General features: G+C 36.0%; 2 protein-coding genes across 2 annotated transcripts in view; one reads left to right on the top strand and one right to left on the bottom strand.

Moving 5' to 3' along the window:
* The window catches only part of LOC142338034 (DNA replication licensing factor mcm5-like), a 409068-nt gene that overhangs the window by 382520 nt on the left and 1910 nt on the right, over positions 1-24638 (bottom strand). The gene's annotated exons all lie outside the window — the stretch shown is intronic.
* On the top strand, positions 9293-22280 carry LOC142348301 (GTP:AMP phosphotransferase AK3, mitochondrial-like). The gene is made up of 4 exons (XM_075399600.1): positions 9293-9566; positions 21082-21222; positions 21457-21536; positions 21891-22280. Exons 1-4 carry the CDS (start codon positions 9322-9324, stop codon positions 22085-22087), a joined length of 663 nt encoding a protein of 220 aa, XP_075255715.1. The 5' UTR covers positions 9293-9321; the 3' UTR covers positions 22088-22280.

The following is a 24638-nucleotide window of genomic DNA, read 5'->3' as shown; positions in this document are numbered from 1 at the left end:
ATATAGTCCCTTGAACCAAAATTTTTTATGTTGCAGCGATTCAAAACTACGAAAATTTAGTACAGGCCGGTGTCAGCAGGGTTTTTTAATTCCAGTTACTCAATACAAACTTTGAAAATTCGGTTGAAGAATTTCATTTCACGTGTGTCTTCTATCTTACATTTTCTGCAGAATAATAACTGATAAGACCGTTATAAGTTCCCGCATTTTCTTATATTCTGCTTCAGTAATCCTGTGGCATTTTGTATGAAAACAGTTTTTACGTAATTCTCACATGAAACATTTTTTTTAGAAAGTAACGCTTCGATTACAATTAACGTACGTTCCCTTCATGACAGGAAGTTGGCTGTTCCCTCCTTCCGGTTTTTGCAGAGTTTGTACAAAAAATTATCCACAAGTCTGTCAGAATTACGGCCAACGAAGAACCCATGGATAATGCATCCAATTGCGCGCATCACAAGTGATTACAATTAAAGTAAACATTCGTTACGATAGTCTTAAGATAATTTTCATAGCTGACCTCAGGATCTCCGGAACTTCGTAACTGGATTATAGTTCCTTACGAGCAATTTCAGTTGACTCCTCTACCGGTACACTGGTGTAAAGATTTCAACATCAATGGATATTATTTGCTTTTCCTTCTCCAAAGTAATAAAATCTACATCAGCTCTGCCTTCTATAGAGTTAGTCTGAATATTTTTACATGTTAAATTTTGGAAAAAAGAAACCGAAATTTATTCAGTTTCTCTTTACTGCTACGGGGTATTGACAGTACAAGACGAAGCGGAGTACTGTTTTATGTACCTTAGCAGGTCCATAAAGCCTGGCCAGTTGCTATCTGAAAGCTTTTAGCCGCTGATGCATCTTTTCTCCTATGTTTTCATGTTTTGTTTGTTGCTGCAAACTGCTATTGATCTGTTTTTGGGTTTTCGTAGTAAGATTGTCACTTTCCACATTTTGAGGTTCACATTGATTGACTCAATAAATTTATCTGAGTATGTTGCATTTTTATCACGAAAATTCCACAAGATTTAACAAACAAACCAATTGTTAAATTTTCTTCTCTCAAAATTTATAAAAATTTTTAACCCGTCTCTCCATCGTTTTTCGAACTTTTTACATAAATTTTTGATGAAGATTTATTTTCACATATAGTTCTACCAACGGTGTTGTTCTTAGGCAATTCACAAACTAATCTCGCTACATCCGCCATGAACTGCACTTGTCTCTGCTGGATACTAGTTAACTAGCCCGATCTCTTGATTTTCATTAAGATGTACATCAAAAGACACCCAGACACTGCGCAGACATATATATAGGCCCAAATATGTTTATAATCAGATCTAAGATGGCCAGGTTTCCATTACCGTCAGTTCTCTCTTTAGTAGATTCTATGTTCTTGAACATTGCACATAATGTCAATAAATGTTTTTGTTGAACAAAAGTAACCTCTTGGCGTTTTGTATGAAGCTAGTTTTCTTATGATTCTAACTTCACATTTTTTTTCGGAAAATAACGCTTACGGCTAGTCTTAAAGTTTCGTTACGGCTAGTCTTAAAAGGGTTTTCATAGCTGATCTCAGAATCTTCAGAAACTTGTCAGAGTAGTACGGTTCTTTATGAGCAAATTCAATTGATTTCTTTAGTCGTAAAAAGGTTATCAACTTTTTATACTTAGACATACTTCTTGCTCGTTTTTTTTCAAAGTGATAGATTGTAAATCGGCTCTGGCTCATGTAGTTAGTCTCATTATTTGTACCTTGTAAGTTCTGGAAAAAAGATAGACGTTTATTCAGCTTCTTGTAACGGTTACCGGCTATCGAAAGTACAGGCCAAAGCGGAGTACTGTTTTTTGTACCCTAGCCAGTCATTAAAGTCTGGCCAGTTGCCATCTAATTCCTTTCAGCCTCTGATGAATCTTTTTACTTATATTCTCCTTTATTATTTGTTGCTGCAAACTGATATTGATCTGTTTTTTTTCATAGTTAGATTGTCACTTTCAAATTTTTGAGGCTCAAAGTTATTGGCTCCTAATTAGAATCTCAATTAAAATTTCGGAGTTGCTTTTTTCATCACAAAAAAATTACAACATTTATCAAACTACACATTTTTCAAAAATTCATGAATCTTTTCATGACTCTCTACATCGGTGTTTCACATTTTGCGTGTACCATTTCGCTGAAGATTCAATATCACAAATATTTTCACCAAAATTATTGTTTTTGAGTAATTCACCAACTAATCTGACATTCGCTGAAAATTACTTCTGTCTCGGACAGGATTCTTTGGACCTTATATTTGTTCGGAACAAGTTTCGGCATTTTAACACCTTCTAATGTAGCGACACCTTTATGAACGTCATTCCGCAGAGCTCTGTGTTGTCTCCAGGAAAGCTTTGCCGATTTTTTTTTGAGCCTCGTGCCAATCAATTTGAATAATTTCTAACTATTTTCCTCATTTTGTTCACGATTAATGACAAAAGTTCTTTTTTCACATCTCTCCTGAAAATGTCCTCTACTCAAGTTTCTTCTCAAACTATTTACTGCCCTGATCCTAACAGGTTCTTGCCTGCTTTAGAGCTGGGCTGCACTCGTTCAGAAAATACTTCGGTTTGAAGAATTAGGAACTTCCTAAGATCAGGAATGAAATTTTTTGTAAGTTTTGTAGAAAATCTTTTCACTATTTCGGGTTAGCAGCTTATTCGCAGACCTGGCATGCATTAGATCTTGTTTTTCCATTTGCTATGACAGAATTTCTACATGAGCCATGTTTGTCGTAGGATTTCTGACGTCATGGAGGCTAGCTCAATGACAGTGGCCAACAGAAACCGACTGTTCACGAGCGACACTCTCCTTTTGTGCTTTTTGACAACCAGTCCTTCCTTTGCTCTCAGTTTTTTGTTGTTTCCCCGGTTTAATCTTTTACCTTTTTAATGGGGATTTTCGTTTTTCTTACGCAAAACAACTCTTAGCACTTAATCTCCTGTACCTGTTTCTGGCAGTGCACTGCTATTTTCCAGATGTTTTCTCCAATTTGGCTTCCATAGCAGGTGCTTCGTCACCTTCAGAACAAGTTTCAGCGCTTAGCAACGGTTTGAAAATTTCGGGGGTTCGAGTACTCTGACAGTAAACAATCGCTTTGAATCCTTTTCAAGAAAATGCTTAGGCCTGTGTAAAGACAATATTTTGGTATTCGATGAATATATAAGTAGAGAAGTTCAAAAATCGCCAAGCGTCGCAGTGGTCATCAGAATTTTTTCTTTTTCGAAAAGAAAGTCTTCCTTCAATTAAAATGCTGGTACAACCTTATCTGGAATTATGCAATCAAATTTGGTATCTGTATAAGAAGAAACATCACAGAATGATAGAAAACTTACAACAAGAACGACTAAAAACGCTTTAGTAACCTTTTATACAATGAAAGAATGAAAAAACTCTGGTTATCATCACTTGAATGTCGATGGAAATGAAGCGCATTGATCGATGTCCTCTAGCTTATTAGTTCAGACTAATCTCATTCCACAAAAATTTGTGATCAGTTTGTTAGTGTGGCTCTTTTCTGTCATAGCCCTCCAGCCGTCGACGGAGAATCGTCGTTATCGGAGCTAAATTGTCTCCAATTATCTCATCGAACTAAATTTAAGTGATTTTTAGTCTCGATGAGTTAAAAAATAGATTGAAAAAACTGTTCGTGGACAAATTCAAATTACGAAAACCTGCATTATTCAACTGCCGCCTACATTATATGCAAACTGTGATTTCTTACATACGCGTTAATTTCAAAACTTTGCGGCATCATTTTATTGTCAATGCCGTTTGTGCTTATTTGACTATATGAGTGTGATTGACTATATGGAATCCCAACAATATGCTAGTTATATGTGTATGTGGGTAAAAATCGACATGGGGGGAGGGGGGCATAAGAGAAACCAGCCTTTGGCTTCAGTGAAGTAGATGATACATGCAATTACTATCAACTCAAAAAGTAAAAATCACGATTGGAAATTAGAAATTTCTTTGCGAATTGTCAATGCCTCGAATAGCCTTTCAAATACTGTTATCAAAAGAGACAACGTGAACGAATTTAAGAATAAATTAGACCAACAACTGAAGGACATACTTACCCACAGATTGTCAAGGAGCCTGAACGACGGTAATATTGAAGAGCAAGTCTAGAGGTCAACTTAAAGACAGGAAAAACAAACTGAAATATATAAAAATGCTTCTGACGTATCTCTATTAGTTGCCCGCAAACCTTGTGTGTAGCAATTGAACTAGTCCTGTGGTTTTTCTAATGCAATTTTTCGCTTGACCAGTCTCCAAGGATGCAAAACATCGAGATTGTTTTGAGGAGACAATTTCATGAAACGAAACCCGTTTCTCAGCCACCACCCCTAACACTCCCCCGACTTCACACTAAATAAAGTTCAGGTAAATTTACCTGAAAAAATACCTTAACTTACCTGAAAAGTTCAGGTAGTTTTGCCTTACCTTAACTTACCTTAACTATGGAAAGTGAAAAATCGAGTAGTTATGTTTTCTTAAAAAAGCTGTTTTCGACCATTTTTAATGCACCGGTATCACTCAAAATCGGTTTGCGAGCTGTTTATACATAAACAAAGGCGTGTGAAAAAAATACCAATTTTTGCAAAATTGGTGCGTAACTCTTTTTGAATTTTTTTGAGCACTAACTGAAAGTCTTTTTGGTGTTTCATGTAGTGTAGGTCGACAAATATTAGCTCAAATTGCTTCTTATAAGGATCATTGTAAAGTTCTTGTAATAAACTTCAACATTTCGTTTGATAATTTTACTAAAAATATACAATTAAGTACTGCAGAAAGTTTTTTAAAAAGTTAAGGTAAGTTAAGGTAGTTTTACCTTAACACAGTTCAGGTAATTTTTTACTATAACTCAAGTTAAGGTAAAGTTAAGGTAAATGTTAATTTTACCTTAACAAAGGTTTACCTAAACTGCGTTAAGGTCAATTTACTTGAACTTTTTTTAGTGTGTTTCACCTTACGCTTCACCCCCCCCTCCCCCAATCCGTTCGTCTCTCCTGATGCGAGCATCCCTGAGCCCCAGCTGGCTACTACAGAAGCCAACCGCTCGCTTGCGTGTGAGTGCAATTCGCCCGACGTTAGATGATTGTTTTTCAATTGAAACGAGGTTCAAAGCCCAATGAAATGGTTGGTAACGAGTGTAAAAAAGTAGTACTCTATTTGGACCTTTTCCGTTCGTGCCCCCCCCCCCAATTAGTCTATGCGCCTTCTAGTAAGAGATCTTTATGGAAAATATGGCACTTGCGTCTGTTGGTGCTGATAGATATGCACTCACTAATCTGGGGGTGGCAGCACAGAGGGACAAGATCCCTCTATTTACCTCAATTCACTGATATACGTGACAAAAAGTTTCCAGTAATTCAGTTATCCAATATCTGAACCATCTAAATATATCACGTCTAATCATTGTATTGCATGTGGAGAAAGCATGCACCTAACAAAATGATGCACGAGTATGACACGGGGAGCAATAATTGGTATAAACCCAATAATAAATAACATCATACTTTTGTGTCAAGATTGCGTCAATCTCGAGAAAAAGAGAAATAATTTTTGATTGATTTTGTAAAGCTCGGAGCGAAGTGGATGTTATCTCTGAAGTCAAAACAGAGATTGGTGGAATCAAACTTGAGGTTCAGAGTAGTAACCTGGCCACGAAAACCCACTTACCTGAATTAAATGAAGCCATCAATGCTCAAACCACAGAGCCACCTCCAGAGCCAAAATCAGTACCAAGAACAGTGCCCAATAGAACAATTAAACGGGATCAGTTTGACGGTATTCGACTACGTGGTATCCCAGAGCTAAAATCTGACAAGTCAGGACCAGTACGATCTTGACCCGTAGGAAGTGATAACAATAGCAGAGCATTTGAAAGTTTCTTGCACCGTCACAGATCTAAAGACAATAGAAAATTTTGTGGATGAAAAATATCGCATCTTACTAGTCAAATTAGACATTGAATATTCAAAGCGATTTATTTTGCTATCTCTCCGTAAGCTAAAAGGCTACGAAAAAACCATATACATCAGCAAACAACTCAACCACGAAGAACAAGTAATTGAAAAGGATTGCCTTCACGAAAGACGAGCCCTTCTCAAATGCGGAATAGATGAAAAGCAAATAAGAATAAGAAACTTCACTCTGCAGCAAGAATTTGATAAAATATGGGTGGATGTTCAAAACTCTGACTAAATGTTTTGAATGTAATGACTTGCAATGTTGAAAGAAGTTTGATTGAATTCAAAAAATGGTCAACTTTGCGAACTGCCTGAGTTGTAAGAAAAATATTGATATAATCTATCTGACTGAAACTTGGTTGACAGATGATATAACTGATTAACTACTTCATGGGATATTTTGTGGATGAATGTTCGCAAAGTTCCTGGGATATTACAACATTCATCGAAATTACAGAGCATGCTTCAACCACAAAACAAAACACCGAGAAGTGCTCCTTGTAGTAAAGAACATACTGCAAAAGAGATTGAAATTAGAACCAAAATTATGTAGCAAAAATTGAAAGAGATATTGAAATATTTACGTTCAATATACAAAAACAGCAGATTCCAGGAAACGATGCCTAAAAAGATCAAACATCTAGCAATGATGAACAAAAGCAAAATTTTTCTGTGAACTCTTCACAAGTGTTTTCACAAAAACTGGGAGAATTCAAGAACACGTTATTGAATTCAAATCCAACTTTTAATTAACGTAATAATTGATGAAACAAAAGTCAAACAAATTTTTGAAGAGCGAGAAGCAAACAAGGCATGCGGTCCCGACAACGTGGAAAACCTGAAAAAAATTTCAAGCCTTCGCTCTTAAAGGGCCAATTCACGACGTTTTGGAAAACCAGGAAAGTATAAACAGTTTTTAAAGACAAAAACAAAGCTGACATAGAGCAACTCAGACCGATCAGCTGAGTCTGCAGTATCTTAAAAGTTCTAAAAAAACATACGAAATTGTCGAAAGTAGTTTGAACTATTCGCAGCATGGATTGAGACAAAAGCAATCCGTCATCACTCAAATGCTGGTCTTTCTTAACAAGCTCTATGACTACTACTACGACGGCAATGAGAATGAATTTTACTTGGTGTACCTAGACTTTAGGGAAGCATTTGACAGCGTCACTCACCACTGTTAAATAAAGTACAGAGTTTTGTATTGGGGGAAACTTTCTCAAAATATTCTCAGGTTACTTGACAAATGCAAAAAATGTGTAATTTTTGATGAAGCGAGCTCGGAAACAAGTGAAGTATCAAGCTGTCTGCCGTAAGGATCGGTACTTGGGCCTTTACATTTTATTATCTATATTAATGACCTGCCGCAACAAGTGGAACAGCGTGAAACCTTTGGCTACGCTGACGATTATAAACTTGTCACAGCTGATCCAGCAAAACTCCAAGCCGATACTGACAAACAAAATAATAGTGCAAAAAGAACAAGATGAAATTAAATGAAAACAATTGTTACATTTTACCTGTCAGAAAAGAAAACAACTGTACCCTTAGGCTGAACGGCTAACCAGCTCAAGTCGAAAAATGAACAGAAAGGTTAAGGTGTGGTAATAACCAATCTCACCTGGAAATCTAATTTTGAAAAAGGATGCACAAAAACCTGGAAAGGTGCTATTTGCTGATACGCAACGTCGCTACAAAGTCTATTATTAAAACGAAAACAAATGCATACGCTGGCGATGTCATACCGGTAAGAAGCTACGCTTCACAGGTTTGGTGTACAAACAAAACAGAGATGACGGATTTTAAAAAATCTTAGTGCAAAGCTACAAATTGGGTTTTGAATGATTGGAGCCCTGATTATAGACCAGATTGTAAAAACTCAAGATCTTTCCAGTTTCAATGTATTTTGAACTTTATTACGTACTTCTTTTAATGTCTTTTCATTAAGAGAATTTTGTTATGCATCTACCAATAAGAGCAAATTCAGAGAAAAAATTCTATGACAAAAACGAGACAACAGGATTTTATTGAAATACAAAAAACATGCACAAAGAAGGCTGACGAGAAATTTTGGACAAGGTCCAGCCTTATTTTAAACAGTTTTTAAACTATCATGTACATTAACACAAGAAGTCAACAAATCTCAATCAACTAACATCTACTCAGTTACTTTACCAAGAGTTACTCAGCTGTAAAATCCTGTTCATGTGCAATTGCGGACATTGCAATCCAATCCAGAAAGGAAGCAATTTTCAAATAAAAATTAAATCTTTTTCTGAAAAGGAGCTTTCATTTCCATTCCCATTTGTTGTTATTTTTTATTTGTTGGAGTTGACAAGAATTCGAATTAACCTAAACCAGAAAAAGTTTGGAATTTCAAAAGTCAAATTTAATATATCAATGTGAATTCCCGCCTGCGGTACTCGTTGCATGTATTTAATTGCAGTTTCAGCTTTTTGATGTAGGTTGCTTCTATTGTCATTAGTTTTTAAAACTTGCGACTTACATCTAGAACCAACCATTCAATATTATGCGCTGTACAACAACTTTCAACGCGGGAATCCTTCTCTGATGCTCCGAAATTCTAGTAGTAACATGCCGGCTGGTTTGGCCGACTTAGATGGAACTGCATTCTTTACATGTAACTTTATATACCATCTACGATTTGAAATTTATATCAAATGATTTCAGGGTGGGCAAGCAAGGTCTTAGTCTACTTGCAAAATTTTGAGCGATGTTTCCTCTGTATTGAACAAAAAACCACTATTTAAGCACATGTTTAAAAGTCTTAATTGTTTTGAGATGATGTTCATTTTTGTGGGTTTTTTCTAACCTTTTCTTTCATGGCTATTTTATCCACCGTGTCATTAAAAATACTGGTTGACCACTCATTTGGATCACTCATTCCAGGTCTCTTGCTTTTTCTTAAGAGCTACATTAAAGGTTTTCAGTCACTAGCTGCATTGAAATTTCTATGCACAGTCCCATGAATCACATTTTTCATATGTTTGAACGGTGCACAGCTAGTAAATCAGACTGATTCAAAGCCTAAACTACTACTACTATAGTAATTATATAGTAAATATGTCAAATATATGTAAATTAATTCTTTAGCTGCTCCCTGCTGAAGCAGGCTATCAATTAATCAACCTCCCGCTTGTTTTATCAGAGAAATTCTTCTGACACTGCGTTTGGTTCTATTACAGTTGCCGCGCTACGGAGTCTGCCAGTGTTGCAATTTTGGTACAATCAGATTGCCGAACGTAGGGCAATGTTTCAGTTTTATATTTTAGATTTTAGATGAGTCTAAAACGATGTGTGTTGCTAATAGCTGCGCCTGGTAGTGGAAAATCAACAATAGCAAAACGAATAGAACGAATCTATAAATTGACCCATATATGTTCTGGAGATTTGTTTCGAGCGCACATTGCAAATGGCACTGATCTCGGAAAACAGGTCGAAAAAATAATGAGTGATGGCAATCTTGTCGATGACGACTTAACGATGCAAGTACTAGGCGACTCACTGTCTAAAATAAACCTAAAGTAAGTTATGGTCACCATGAAAGCGCGACTTAAAGTAATCTGGATCTCATCCCTGTTCTATCAGTTTTGGAAATATGTACTTAGGTGTTGAACGAAGTTAGCTAATTAGAAATATTTAAAGAAAGCAACTTCAAAGCGTTGGCATATTTTGAAAAGGGAGTGCCCAGCCAGTGTTCTAACAATTAAAATTGCATGCAGGTTGCTCATCGCTCACCGGTTTTTTAACGGCAAGTAATTAAAATTAAGCTTGAAACACGTGCTACTGCTGTTGCCCTGATAGCTTCAGGGATATGCAGCAAAGGGAAATGCAGCTTTACGACAGGTGAACTTGGAGAAGGTAGTTTCAATTTTGAATATATTCTGACATAAATATTTTGTACTGAAAGAGTTCTCAGCTATGATAATATCCAAATATTGAATACTTGTAGAAATGATATAGTTTAATCGTACTCTGGACATAATAATGTTCTCTGACTTATCATGAACCAACCTTCTTCAATTTTTTTTGTAAAACAAAAGACAACACTAGAACACAAACAACTGATCAAAAAACTAATAAAAAATCCGAGGGTACATAAATAGTAGCAGTACATAGCGTCTCGGAAGTGTATTTTACTACATATTACTTGATATCAGTTTTTTTACAAAATTATTTCGATTGAATTTATCATGTCAAACAATAGACAAGTCATTTAACAAAATTTTGATAATAAAGGAGTAAGTAAGAAATCCCAGCAAATCAAGTGCTCTTGAACTTAAAATCAAACCAGGATGAATTAGTACCTAATGAATAATATTCTGGATTTGCTTTAAACTTTTCCAATTGAAAATTGACTAAGTGGGATCCAAAATTTTTCTTATTGGCGTTTTGTTTTAAGGAATGCGGTAGGTCATTCCAACTTTTTATTGCAGAACGAACAAATCCATACAGCAACTTATTGCTTTTAAAGCTATCTTTGCAGAAAATTTTCTTTGTTCTATTTGATTCTGCAATTGTCCACGTCGGGAGTGGTTTACCAAGTGTAATATCAAAAGACGGCTGAAGCCTTAGTTTAATTTTAAGCCCGGAAATACAGAATCTTTTTCTAAGAAAAAACGAATCGTGATAACACTGTGCTCTTTTTTTAGTTCTTTGATGGAATCAAATTTCTTTCTATTGAAAGTTGCTTTCGAAGCCCAGTTGATAAGTTTCTCTATAGATATTAGCAAGTTTTTTTCTTTTGAACGCAGCACGACTGCTGAGTAATGTAAGTGACAGAAAACGAGTGCATTGAGAAGTAGCTTGAGCATGTTTTCAGGTATTGAGTTTCTTATTAAGTAAATCGTTTTTAATGCCTTGAGCCATCGTCCTAAGTAAAGATTAAACCTCACTTTGAAATCTCAATTGATTGTCAAAATGTACACTTTTTCAATAATATGAGAGTTTTTAACTATCAGTGTTTCATTCTGATGTTTTCTGACATTTTTGATAAATAAAATGAACTGTTTTTTTACTTTATTCCTAATTCGTTTTCTTCAAAAAATTTCAAGATTGGCGCTGGCTGCTAGTTTTGATTTACTTTTCTTCTAGATTTTTATCAAATGTCAGAATTAACGTATCATTTGCGTATTATTTGAGTTGTGTATTGCTATCAGTTTAGGTAAAAATACCTTTGATATAAATTTTGAAAATGAGTGGAACCAGCACCGTAACCTGAGGAACTCGCCTATCAATTCTCAATTAATCAGAGGTAATGTTCTGTAAAATTCCCGCCTACATTCGCTCGAAATCAATTTTCATTAACTGGGTTGCAGAGGTCTCTAGGTTTTGAGGTCTAATCAGTATAGTTTTGAGAATTGAATGGTTTATTGAATTGAAAGCCTTTGAGAGATCTATCAACGCTCCTGAAACAAACTTGTTTTGATCTGCTGCTTATTTCCTAATGAAATCAGTAATATACATTATAGCGGCTATGGTAGATCGTTTCTTTGGAAAGCCTTATTGATTTTTACTGAAGTTTGTTTTAGTTCAGGTAGTCTTTGATTTGATCTCGCAAAACAATTTGTATGATTTTAGAGAGGCACGGTATGGTTGATTTGGGACGGTAATTGTTAGGTTCGTCAGGATCTGCATTTTTAAGAAGTGGTGTAATGCGATTTTTTTAAGTTATTTTGGGAAATAATACCTGATGGAGTTGTTTATCAAATATTGAATATATGGCAAAACAGTAGGGCATGAGTCCCTTATGGCCCATGAAGAAATTGATGGCGGTCTCAGTGGCTTGTTTCTACCCAACAATGTAACTGCAGGTGTACAATGTAATTGAAATCATCTTTTTGCAACTGATTTTTCATGTTCTTGTGTATAATAAACTTTTCGCAATTTATATCGTTCAAAAATGTGTCTTTTTAAATTCCCATCTGCTTTTTTTGCTTCGATACAAATTTCTGATATTAAAATGACATTCTTGTCATTACGAATGAAACAATTGTTTAATGGATTATGAAGCTGAAGAGCTCTTACAAATTTGTGCGTAAATTATCCATTCAAATTTCCGGGTTGGAATTTTGAATAAAGTTGCTCCAATCTGATGACTCAAGTTTTTTGTGGAAATTGTTCAATGTTTTAACTCCATTTGTCCTAGAAAGTTTTGATCACTGGTTTTTTCTGGTGTACAAATTAAAAATCAAAATACTTAATGTTGATGAAAGGTCACTCATAAGTGGACTTTCCTAAACAAAGGTTTTCTTACCTCTGAGTTGTCAGCAATCACATAATCTATCAAACTGTGACCACTAGAAGACTTGTTAAGGCGGGTTGATACTGGATTGTTTTGAACGTTTATATCATACAGAATAAGGATTGTTTCTATGTTTTCTTTTTCATTATCTTTGGATAATTTCTATTATAATCACCAACAAGAACCAGTTTTTTTCTGTTATTACATTATCTGTATTAATAGCAAATTGTTCGAAAAAGGAGAAATCAGTTGTTTGTTGGGTGAGTAAGTCACATTTAAAATTAGTTCTCAGTTCTGAGGTGTGCTCAAGCTTATCCATAGGCTTTCAAAGTCTAACAAAAACATAAGGCCGTCCCTTCTTTGTGGTGAGTTTTTTTGGAACTAAAATCATGACCCCTTGTTTTCACTCTACTTTTCACCGTCATTTTGTTATCGTATCTGAAGTAACAGAAAGTTTCCTTTTCGGGATTGAAAATGTGCTCGTTGTCAAAATCTGTCAACCAAGTTTCTGTGAAACAATAAATACAGTTTCCCAATATTGTTTATCAAAGTTTTGAGAATTGAATGGTTTATTGAATCGAAAGCCTTTGAGAGATCTATCAACGCTGCTGAAACAAAATTGTTTTGATCTGCTTCTTTCCTAATGAATTCAGTAATATACATTATAGCGGCTATGGTAGCCTTATTGTTGTGATAAACTTCTTAAATAGTCTCCATTTTGCACCCGGGAGGCTATTTAATTTTGTTTCAGCTCGTGATTGTTGTTACTTACTGACTGATAAGAAGGTGGACCTTGTTTGGGTAGCCCCAATTACGGGGGATTTCAGATTCCGGCGGAAGAGTGCGTATCTGGGACAGACATCTGAATTTGAATTTTTCTAGCTTTTGGCGTGAGGTTTCTCCGCATCTGCTTGATTTATTCATTTTGCTCAAGTTATTCGAAGAACTTATTCGTCTGCACGTTGTATAGTTTTCAGCTCAAACGGCGTGAAAGTTCTCCGCATCTGTTTGACTGACCTTACAATAGTTTTATTCAAACTTTTGAATTATCAATGTTATTCTGTGTACATCAACCCTCTGTAGCGCGCTACTTCGAGCCCCTTGTGGGCGAACTTTTTTGATCCCCATTTTTATTATTCCCCTTAGAAATGGCATCCCCACCACCTCCTGAACAGCTTTGTGATTCGGCGATGCAGAGCACAAGTTGGTACCCATTGTGATAATTGTAAAAACGTTTATGTCCACCTTGCATGCCTGGGCCTTTTGAAAACTTCAAATTTTAGTGGAATGATTTTTTGGTCCTGCAGTAAGTGTTCGCCAACTTTCGCTGCAGAGCTGTCGGCACTTGATAGAATTTCTGCAATTGAACAAAAACTGGAATGCGTTGATGCTCTTAGCTATGAGGTTTCTTACTTCGAAATGAAATAGCTACGATGAAAAAACCTGATTTTCCCCTTCTTAGAGCAGCAAAAATGGGGCTCCTGAGAATCCGAAATGACAGCACTTCGAGTTATTAAAGTGCTTCAGGCACCAAAAAACGAAAAGCCGACGATTTGACTATAGAAACAACACAGCGAAAGCAAACACCTTCTAAAGAATTAAAGACTGGTACCAATACGAACAGATCGGTAATATTGGGCGTTAAAAGACTTCCAAAGTGCCGTCATATCTATGTTGGACGACATAGCCATTATATCTCTGTCACTGAAATGGAAGAATACTGTGAAATAAACGGCATTAAACTTCACATTCGTCAAATTTCAACAGCGGAATCACGGCTCAAATCACTTCATTGTGTTTTTAAGTTCGAAGATGAAAAAGTCGAGTCAGTGGAATTTTTGCCTGAAAATGCTACCGTATCAATATTTTATCTGAACGAGCCAGCTCGTGAATGGATGGAAAGCTTTCAAAAAAAGATGACTATAGTTTAGCTTTTCTGACAACTACGAAAAGCGAAACTTTAACTGCTTCTTGCACAATGCTCGCTCTGTGAGAAACAAGACAAAAGAAATAAATGCTTTATTGCAAATAATTGAGATAGATATTGAAATGTGTCAAATCATGGATTAGAAATAATATGGATAATAATTTCCTCTTGCAACAATGTTGCCCCTCTGGTTTTAAGTTTCACAGTGCATCACGACTCAATAAAAGATGCGGAGGAATTTGCTTATTCTACAGATCAAATATTCAGTTAGAGAATTTTGAAAGTCAATCGTCAAAGCTCTTCGAATGCTGCTGCGCGACCTTGAAATTTCAGGAAAATATTTTTGCCTAATCATCATGTACAGAGTGCCTGGAGGAAGTGTCGTCAAGTTGTTTATTGATAATTTTACTAATTTTCTGGAAGATAAATTACGTTTCGATAGAATTCTTCTCTTAGGCGATTTCAACACTTCCTTGAATGTCAACAAGATGCTTCACCTCTCTGGGCTCCTTTTATGGAAGAATTTGGTCTAATCCACTACGTCAAAAGCCAAACTCACAAATCCGGTGGTCTTCTCGATCATGTTATATCGTCCGGCTAAATTCGGATTAATGTAATATCGAACACTCTTCTGACGCAATCTGATCATTGCCTAGTTTGTTTTTGGATAAGTAAATGGAAACCTAGCAAACCCAAGCGACAAATATTTTATCGGAACTGGAAACTGTTTAGGCCTGACTTGTATCTGAACTCACTGTTAAGTAGTTTCAGCATAGAGCAAACTTTGAGTGTTGATAAAGCCTGGAATGACTATGCGGCTGCAGAGGAAAATTAATTGAATGATCAATTACCGCTTAAGGTTAAAACCGTCTGTGACCATAAATGCCCATTTTATGATGATGAATTGTTGTTCTTGAAGAGGAAGAAAAGGAAATGTGAGCGATTATATCGAAAAACCCGAAGCGTTGATTTGAAAGCGGATTTTGATTTGAATACCAAAATTTGTCTCGATAAGTTTCTTGACGGGCATTGTTTATGAATATTGTCTTGTACGGGAAATGTACACGTCAAAAGTAAGCTTTATTGAAAGCTCTACTTGGTAAAGAGCAGCAGATACTACAAAAATGTAAAAATAAGGAATTTCTGCTAGATTTTAATATTTTTTTTGTATCGAAAGTTGGGAATATTATTGCATCAATTCAGGCAGCTGAATGTCCAGAGATCCTACTATTGACAAATAGGCAGTTTTGCGCCTTCACTCTGTTATCCCTGAGCGATTTGAAAAAGCTACCTACGCTTCAACTACTAGCACATCAACGCTGGATAGGATTCCGACGAGGATTGTAAAATCTTTTCCTAATGAATTGTTCTCTGTAGTATTGAACCTAATCAATTTTTCTTTGGGAAAATGAGTTTTACCCACGCTCTTAAACAAGAAATTGTTAAACCTCACATTAAAAACGTTAATCTTGATCCTGAGGATTTTGCTAACTATCTGCCAATATCAAACCTCAGTTCCACCTTGAAAGATGAGGTCTTGTACAACTTACCGATCACCTCGAGAGCAATGCCATGTTCTGTGCGTTTCAAATTGCCTATAGAAAACTTTATTCAACAGAAAGCGCACTACTAAAAGTCACCAATGACAGTTTACTTATTTTAGAGCTAAAAAAGAGCACTTTTTACATGGACTTGATCTATCGGCACATACACTGGATCATGATATACTTCTATCAATTCTTGATGTAAGCCTTGGATTCCGAGGTTCTGTTCTCTGTTTCCTAAAAAGTTTATCTGAGTGGTCGATCTCAGAGAGTATTAATAAAAGATGTGTTGTCTTCAGAACAGGAAATAAAAACTGGGGTACCACAAGGATCGATTTTAGGCCCTCTACTTTTCTCCTTTTATTTGCGGCCATTAGAGCTCATATTTAAACAGTTGCAAATTAACTATCATTTCTATGCGGATGATACCGTTATTTATTTTGCCTATGAGGAAAGGCTGAATCAGGAGAAGTTTGATCTGATTTTTTGGAGCTTACAGAAATGGTTTTGTGGCGCCAAACTGAAATTGAATATCAGTGAAACAGAGTTTATGAAAGTAGTGCAAAATAATTCTCTCAATGCCGATCTAAAACTCCCTATGGATTCCAAATTTTGGAAACATGTGAAATTCTTTGGCTTCATTTTGGATGACAAACTTTTATTTTCAAAGCAAATCAGCTCGGTTACTTCTGCCTGCTACTATGTGCTACGGAAGATCTATTCTTTCAGAGACACAGTTGAGAGGGATGACCTAATAGAGTTGGTAAGAGTTATGATTATTTCGCGGCTTGACTACTGCAACTCACTTTATAATGGATTACCTGCTGTACTTCATGGGAAGTTACAACGGATGATGAATTGTGCATGCAGGCTGATATTTCGACTGCCGGAACGCCAACTTCAAGATTCAACAAGCAGCGACATTGGTTACCTGTGCAGAAACGTGTGCTGTTAAAAATTTTACTTTTTGGTCATCGCCTAATTCATATCCTCAACTAGTTCCAGGGTATCTTAGCTCCCTAGTGGCTCGCAATGATAAAGTTACAAGATGCCAGTTTATTTACAACCGTCAAATTTCGGTCACTAAAACTAATTTGGAAAAATGTTTTTCAACCATGCACTTCCGCATGAATGGAACAGACTGCCATTCGAATTGATACCAGATGATCTTACTTATAGGAAAAAACTGAAAACTTTTTTATTCTAATTGTTTTATATTGAAGCACTTTTAAGAATTTAAATGATGCCTAAACCTATAATAATAATAGATAGTTTCTTTCGAAAGCCATATTGATTTTACTGCAGTTTATTTTTGTTCAGGTAATCATGGATTTGATCCCGCAAAACAATTTGTATGATTTTAGAAAGGCACGGTATGGTTGATTTGGGACGGTAATTGTTAGGTTTGTCAGGATCGGCATTTTTAAGAAGTGGTGTAATGCGAAGTTATTTTGGGAGATAATACCTGATGGATTTGTTTATCAAATACTGAATATGTGGCAAAACAGTAGGGCAGGAATCCCTAATAGCCCTTGAAGAAATTGATGACGGTCCCAGTAGCTTGTTTCTACCCAACAATGTAATTGCATCTTTGCATTCTTAAAGACTAATGAACCGAAATTTTTATGGGTAATTATAGAACTTGGAGGGATTTGTCTTTTTGGACGAGTGATTTTGCCGAGATCGGAAAATCTGTAATTAAGCAGATTTGCAATTTTCCTGGGTTCGGAAACAAAGTAGTTGAAAACGTTTTTTATGCATTGCATATTTGACTTTATTTTGTTGGAATTACGTATTTTGTTAATAAGCAACCATTTCCTTCTGTCGTCTTTAGCAGCTTGAATTAAGTTTTTGTGAAGTCTATTGAAATCATCATTGTAAGACTGATTTGTCATACTCTTGTGTTTAATAAACTTTCCGCAATTTATATCGTTTAAAAATGTGTGTTTTTAAATTCCCTTATACTTCGTCTGCTTCGATACCATTTCTCTGATATTGAAAAGACATTCTTGTCATTACGATTGAAACACTTTTTTGATGGATTATGAAGCTAAAGAGCTCTTACAAATATGTGCGTATATTTATCCATTCCAATTTCCGGGTGGGATTTTTGATAAAAGTAGCTCCAATCTGATGACAAGGTTTTTTCGAAATTCTTCAATGTTATAACTCCGTTTGTCCTAGAAAGTTTTGATCACTGGATTTTTCTGGTGTACAAATTAAATTTTAAAATACTTAAAGGTCACTTATAATAGGACTATCACAAATAAAAGGTTTTCTTTACCTCAGAGTTGTCAGCAATCACCATTAGAAGACTTGTTAATGCGGGTTGATACTGGATTGTTTTGAACGTTTAGATCATACGGAATTAGGATTGTTTCTGTTTTGTTTTTTATTATCTTTTGGATAATTTATATTATAATCACCAACGAGAACCAGCTTTTATCTCTATATATTACCAGCCATTATCTATAATAATAGCTATTTGAACCAGCCATTATCTATATTAGAACCAGCCATTATCTATATTAATAGCTATTTGTTCGAAAAAAGGAGAAATCACATTTTTGTTGGGCGAGTGGATCATTCAAAATTAGTGTTTAGTTCTGAGGTGTGCTCAAGGTTATCCATAGGCTTTCGAAGTCTAACGGAAAGATAAGGTCGTCCCTTTTTTGTGGTGATAACTGCTTTTGAACTATAATCATAACTCCTTGTTTTTTCACCTTATGTTTCACTGTCTTTTTGCTATCGTATCTGAAGTAACAGAAAGTTTCATTTTTTGGATTGAAATTGTTCTCGTTGTCAGAATCTGTCAACTAAGTTTCTGTGGAACAATATATACAGTTTCCCAATATCGTTCATCAAAGATTTCAATTCTGTTCTTTTGTTTACAAGTTTTTGGCTGTTAAATTGAAAAACTTTTTACTCAATTTTTTGAAAATCCCAAAAGTTTTATGGTCGATGAATGTTTTAATTGGTCTCGGATTGATTTCGATATTACCAGAAGAGAAATCGTCACTATTTTCAAATTTAGACTCCATAATAAAGATTATAAGAAGGAGTAAAATTTCAGTCACAAACCTAAGAGCCAAAGGTTACCTAAACGATTTATTTTTATCTTTTGAAAACCTTTTTTATTAAATAATTGTGTATTACCAGTTTCTACTTAATGCGGGAAAATTTAAGCTAATAGCAGTAGAATAATAAGTAAGCATTTCATTTTCTGGACTTGGCAATTATATTTGCGATTTGTTATCATTATGTTTAGAGATGAACAACTCAGAACCTTTATTGCATTGAATACTACTTACATTTAGAAAAATATATAATTATAGTTCATTAGAGTTGCAGCACTGGTGAATCAATAATTAGATTGATTAGGTTTCTGATGATGTTTACTGCTGAAATTGTCTGAATTCTGCGATTATATTTTAAGCTCTGGCTTATGAAATGATTTGAGTTATATGAATGAGCATGGGCTTTTGCGATAAAATTCTTTTTTTGATATACCCCTTGTGGACAAATACTGCAACTTGATGTTATTCATAGATGAGACAATAGCCAGTACTTTAAAAGAGGAACGCCATGTTGAAAATTGAGATGAACATTATCGAAGAACAAATAGTTGTAGCTCTCATCTGAAATGTATTCATGAGAAACGTTAGCTGGACTAGTTTTAATATTTGCCTTGAGACAATATTTTGTGTGATGTCTGATCAACGTTGTGCGATGACTAATCAACGTTTTGCAATGGCTAAGCAATCTTGTGCGATGGCTGACCAGCGTTGTGCTATGTCTGATCAACGTTGTGCGATGGCTGATCAACGTAATTGACTAAAACTGACAGTCTCACAACTGATCAAAGTAAATGAGTAAAAACTAGATGAGTAAAACTAACAGCCTCACTTCTTCAACAACAGCTCCCATTGTAGCATCAAAAATTTTGCGCCGTTGAAGTGTCCTTGAGCCTCGTATGCAGATGATGGAAATGCTCAGGAGACCGAAGCTGAATTTTGTTGTTAGATGTAAAATGATATCAGCGTATCTGTCCCCTTTTTGCACAGAGAGCGTCGATGTTAGTTGTTTGAGTGCTTTTAAAGCTGATGGGCCAGGTCTACCAGTGAACGAAAATGTTTGTTACGCACTGACTTCTAGAGTGTTTCTCTCCTTGTTACGGAGATCAATATTCAGAGTAATTAACAAGAATTATCGCCATTGTACAAGGACTTATTATAGTTGTTTCAGAGTGCAGTTTTTGTGGATATAATTTGAATATCATTAGTCAAGTCAGCGAAATCTGTTATTCAATTCGCTCTTAATTATGGTCTTTTTCGATTTGATATCGAACTCTTTGTCCTTTTTTATTTCATGTATGATGTTGCTTTAGTTCGGCTCTCGGCAGAGAAAGGAATGAGGGACTTGAATGTTGAACTGATAGTTCGTATTCTTTAAAACGTTCTTCAGGTTAAAGGATATTCAAGTCACCCTCCCTTATCGGCAACGAAAAGGTAGTACGGTATTTTTGATTGTAGGCAGGACTCTTCAATAGATTAGGTAATGGCTCATCGTTGATTGATTACTCACATTCTTTTAACAGATCTTCAATATTAGTTGTTGTACGAGCTAATAAGGTCAGTTTATGCTGAACCAATTAAGGGACGATTTATAAACAGTTTCAGGTGAAACATTGCATTGGCATGAAAGGCCAGCTTTTTTAGCAGCGATGGCTGTTTTAGTGATCTCTCTACAATTTTTTCTGCATTATCAGAACATATTACACTACCAAATACTCTGCAACCATTTATTCTTCCTTTTTGCAATAAAGGCAATATAGCGGTAAATGCCTTTTTTGAAGAGCGTTATATTGCCTTTAGGCAATATAACGTTCTTTGAAGCTGCAAATTATGCAATATATATAATTATATATGTAATATCGGTTTGGGCGTTGAGAGACAGATTTTTAATGTTGGAGAATTTGTAGAAAAGTATATTGGGTTCTTTCGTGGGCGCGTTTACTGAAGTTTTGTACATCAATTTTTCGCACTTGACTGATATGACTCTTAGTCTTCTAGCGCTTCTGATTGTTTGTTGTGTTTTTCACTTCTATTTTTTCAAGAATCGTGAGTGTTCAATTAAGCAATTGTCAGTTGACAAAACAGATAAATGGGAAAATTTATAAAACCGCAGAGTGGGGAAAGGAGCCGAATTGATTTGCAATCTCTTAAGTTTTTTTGTCAGAACTGTTGAAATACTTTGAACTGTCGCTTAGAATACTTTACATGAACTGCTATGAGAACTGTCGCTTGGGATAACATGTAATTTAGGGAATATGACGGTGTGCTACTGGATGGGATACCACGGACACTCAATCAGGTGGAGTTATTTGAACGACAATGGAGTGCTCCTAATCTGGTTATAAATGTGGACGTGCCTTTCACAGAAATAGTAAATCGACTCAGCAATCGGGATGATCATTTGCTATCATGCAAACTATCGCTCACTAAACGTTTTTAATGTCTTACTAATCGGTTGTACAACGAAAACAGTACATATATTTTAAAATTATTCATCATTATGAATTATGGAAATGTGCGTTACATAAACATATGTAACGAATAGCCAACAAGCTTCCTTAGTTTGATGGTTTTTATGGTGTTGGTCGTATCAGTCGTAGCAATTGATCATCCCTGAAACAATAGATTGACACACTTACCCAGTGGCCGCGTCTACAACATGGATTTTGATCCTCCGGAAGTGCCTGGAATAGATGACGTCACAGGCGAGTTCTTCAGATTTCTCGTTTGAATAAAGATAGCTGTGATCGGTTTAATATATTGGTTCAAAATACAGCGCGCACTTTAACTTCTTTGTTTAATGTTTAATGCCAAATTCCTAAATGGTTGATAGTACGACATTGTGGAAGGTCATTGAAGTCTGATGTTGGGCAAGCAAGCAAACTAAATTATATGTTAAGTTGAATAAATTTTTTAACCGGAGTAGTTAATTGAGGTTGTTTAATGGAAACTCTCTCATTGGATGTTTGTCCGTGTATCTGTTTGAGATTTATAACTAATAGGCTCAATCCATAAGCCTAGAACGTTAGGGTTTCTTGAACTTCCAAAGTGAATTTCAGGTGAGAAGTTACAATTGCGTTCGGACGACAAACCAGAAGCAGTTTCAAATCGTCTGGATAATTACGAGTTAATAACGCAGCCAATACTGAAGCACTACAAAGATAGACAGCTACTTAAAGTATTCTCAGGAACTGAGACCAATGTAATTTGGCCCGAAATTGACCTCTTCTTGAAGAAGCACTTCAAAATTGCATGAGTCTACTGTCAATATGCTTTGCTATATGGTGCTAGATGGATGCAAGCTTTTATATTTATTTCTAATTACTGCTCCTACTTATTTATTATGGAATGCCATTTCAGTTAGTCTAGTTTACTCATTAGTCAATAACAATTAGTCAATTTTATTATTTGTACTCTGCATTTCATGCGCAAGAAGTCTTCTCTTTCAACATATTTTTGATTCTGATAAGACTGACCAAACTGATGTAAGTTTTTCTTGCAATTTATTAAAACCAATAACATGTTTAAGTGGTACAAAAGGCAAAGAGACATGAGTGGTATGGTATCATTGGAAAGCCAATCGAGCGTATAATAATAAAAAAGGGTCAATTAAGAGAAAGCCCCATCCCCTAAAAGGGTAGGCGGTCAACTCGGGGGCAGCAAGTCAAATCCTATGTGTATTTATAAATCCTGACAGTAGTTAAAAATTGACGCATCAGATGCAAAAGATAGAGAACTTAAAGCATCAGAATTATAATCAAAATAGATGTAAATAGCAATCAAAGTATAATGTGTAGTGATTTTGAATCAAGATTAGAAAAAATATATAACATTTAGGACAACAGCCTCCCTTCCTCTACAATGGTGCCTATTGACGCTTACTACTGCAGGGCACCGGCGAAAGGAGCGTGTGCTGCAGGGCACGGAGGCCGAGCATGGAGCCACGCAAAAGAGCGAAACTTATTTTTTATTCTTATATACGTGATCACGTCCGAATATGAATCTTACTCTCTTATCGCTGATCCTGGAAGCCAATCTCTGTATGGCTTTTGATGCTGACGGACCAGCTCCTCTTGTACATGAGAAGATTAACGGACGGAAGGTGGCTTTCTCGACTTCGGTTATCCTTTGCTCGTATTTCAGCTTCTTGATGGACTCGTGATATTTGTAGGAATCCGGTATGCTTCTTGGGCGACTCTTCGCATACGGCTTAAACATTCTCACATAAACGAACGTTCTGCTGAAACGTGAATCGAAGCCACTAGCTCTGATATCGAGTCGTCGTCAGTAGTGGTAGTTCTGTTTGCGAAGGTTTCTCCTTGCAAAGTCTGAAGACACGGCTCTACTTCGACATCATCGCAGACCTGATTGAGCAGGTTGGTAAAAGAGTCACGGATGTCACTGTGTCTTATGTGCGTATAGCCCTTTTTTGGACAATGCAGAGCATGCACTACATTAAAGTTTTTGCACGTGCGCATGTTGATAGCAATTTTACGGGATCCCATCCATATCTAAGAGCACGTCCATCTCTAAACTCTCCCTTGGTTAAATCAAATTGATATCTTTTCATTGGAAGTGCGTTTAGCCAGCATGATGCCCCTTTTTCCGTAGCCAAATCTTGATAATATGCTTTTTCATTGATGAGATCTTTGATTAACCACGTTTTCGCTCGTGCTTGTTCCTGTTTTTTTTCTGATTTTCTGAAGGATTTTTTTCTTTATGAAACTCACAATCTGCTCCATCTTTCTTATGCATATGCTCTGTCTCAGGAAGAAGAATGCTTAAGCCACCGTCTTTAACCGGACAAGAGAACCTTCCGGTAACTGTCATTGTAATAGGGATGGTTCAACATTGAAGGTATAAGATTTTTATTATTTTTTTTCTGCTTCCCTCAGCAGACTCCGAATTTGGAGTAGTCCTAGCAATAAAAGTCAATTGATGTTGCAGTCCGTTTGTAAATGATTTGTACACATTCTGAGGGGATAGCCTAGTTTGTTTGGCAAGCTTTTCAATTATGTTAGAGTTGTTGAATGACTTTTCTTTCAGAAAATCCTTGCAGTTATCAAAACCAATAACAAACCAAAAAAGGACCTTTAATAACATCAACATCTAATCCCGAAAAACTTTGTTCGCCTTCTGAACAAACTCTGGTTTTGTAATGAAATGTCATTTGATCAGATTATACCCAAATGCACCGCCATGTTCATAGAGCTTTTCTAGCACGATTCGTTGTGATTCAAGGCTAACCGCCACTTTACTCATCTGCGTACCATTTATGAGTCCAATTTTGATCTTCAACTATGTCGATGAGAGGAATGTAGCCACTCCGTGCATTGTCATGGCTATTGGAGCATCCTGAGTTGTTCCTTCCTGAGACTTGATTACTCTTTTATCAATGAAAATGTCTGATGGGGTCTGAGGGAGTTTCTGATTGCTGTATAAATTGAGGGACAAAGCTTTGATATTTTGATATATTTGTAGAGCCAGGTCTCTGTTCAAGCTATTGAACGCGTTCCTGACATCAATCAGAAGGATACCTTCAGTACAATCTTCAAGAAAGCGTCGCCGGAGTGCATGGATAGCATGTTTGATGCCACTGTTTTGTCCAAGGCACACCTGTACGTTTCCCCCAATTAATTGGAGATCTCGTTTAACGCACTTTACTATACTCCTACCTATAATTTGTCTCAAGACTTCGCCAATTCGGACTGATCGAACGCCAGGGCTTTTAGTACAATCAGACAAGCGTTATAAGAATTCAAGAAGTTTTGTTCGTCGTTCGCAATTCTGATTGCAAGTTTGGACAC

This window comes from Convolutriloba macropyga, chromosome 1 (assembly GCF_964194025.1).
Source record: "Convolutriloba macropyga chromosome 1, txConMacr16.3, whole genome shotgun sequence".
Classification (NCBI taxonomy): Eukaryota; Metazoa; Xenacoelomorpha; order Acoela; family Convolutidae; genus Convolutriloba; species Convolutriloba macropyga.
The sequence above is the reverse complement of the archived record's forward strand: the minus strand, read 5'-3'. Positions and strand labels throughout refer to the sequence as shown.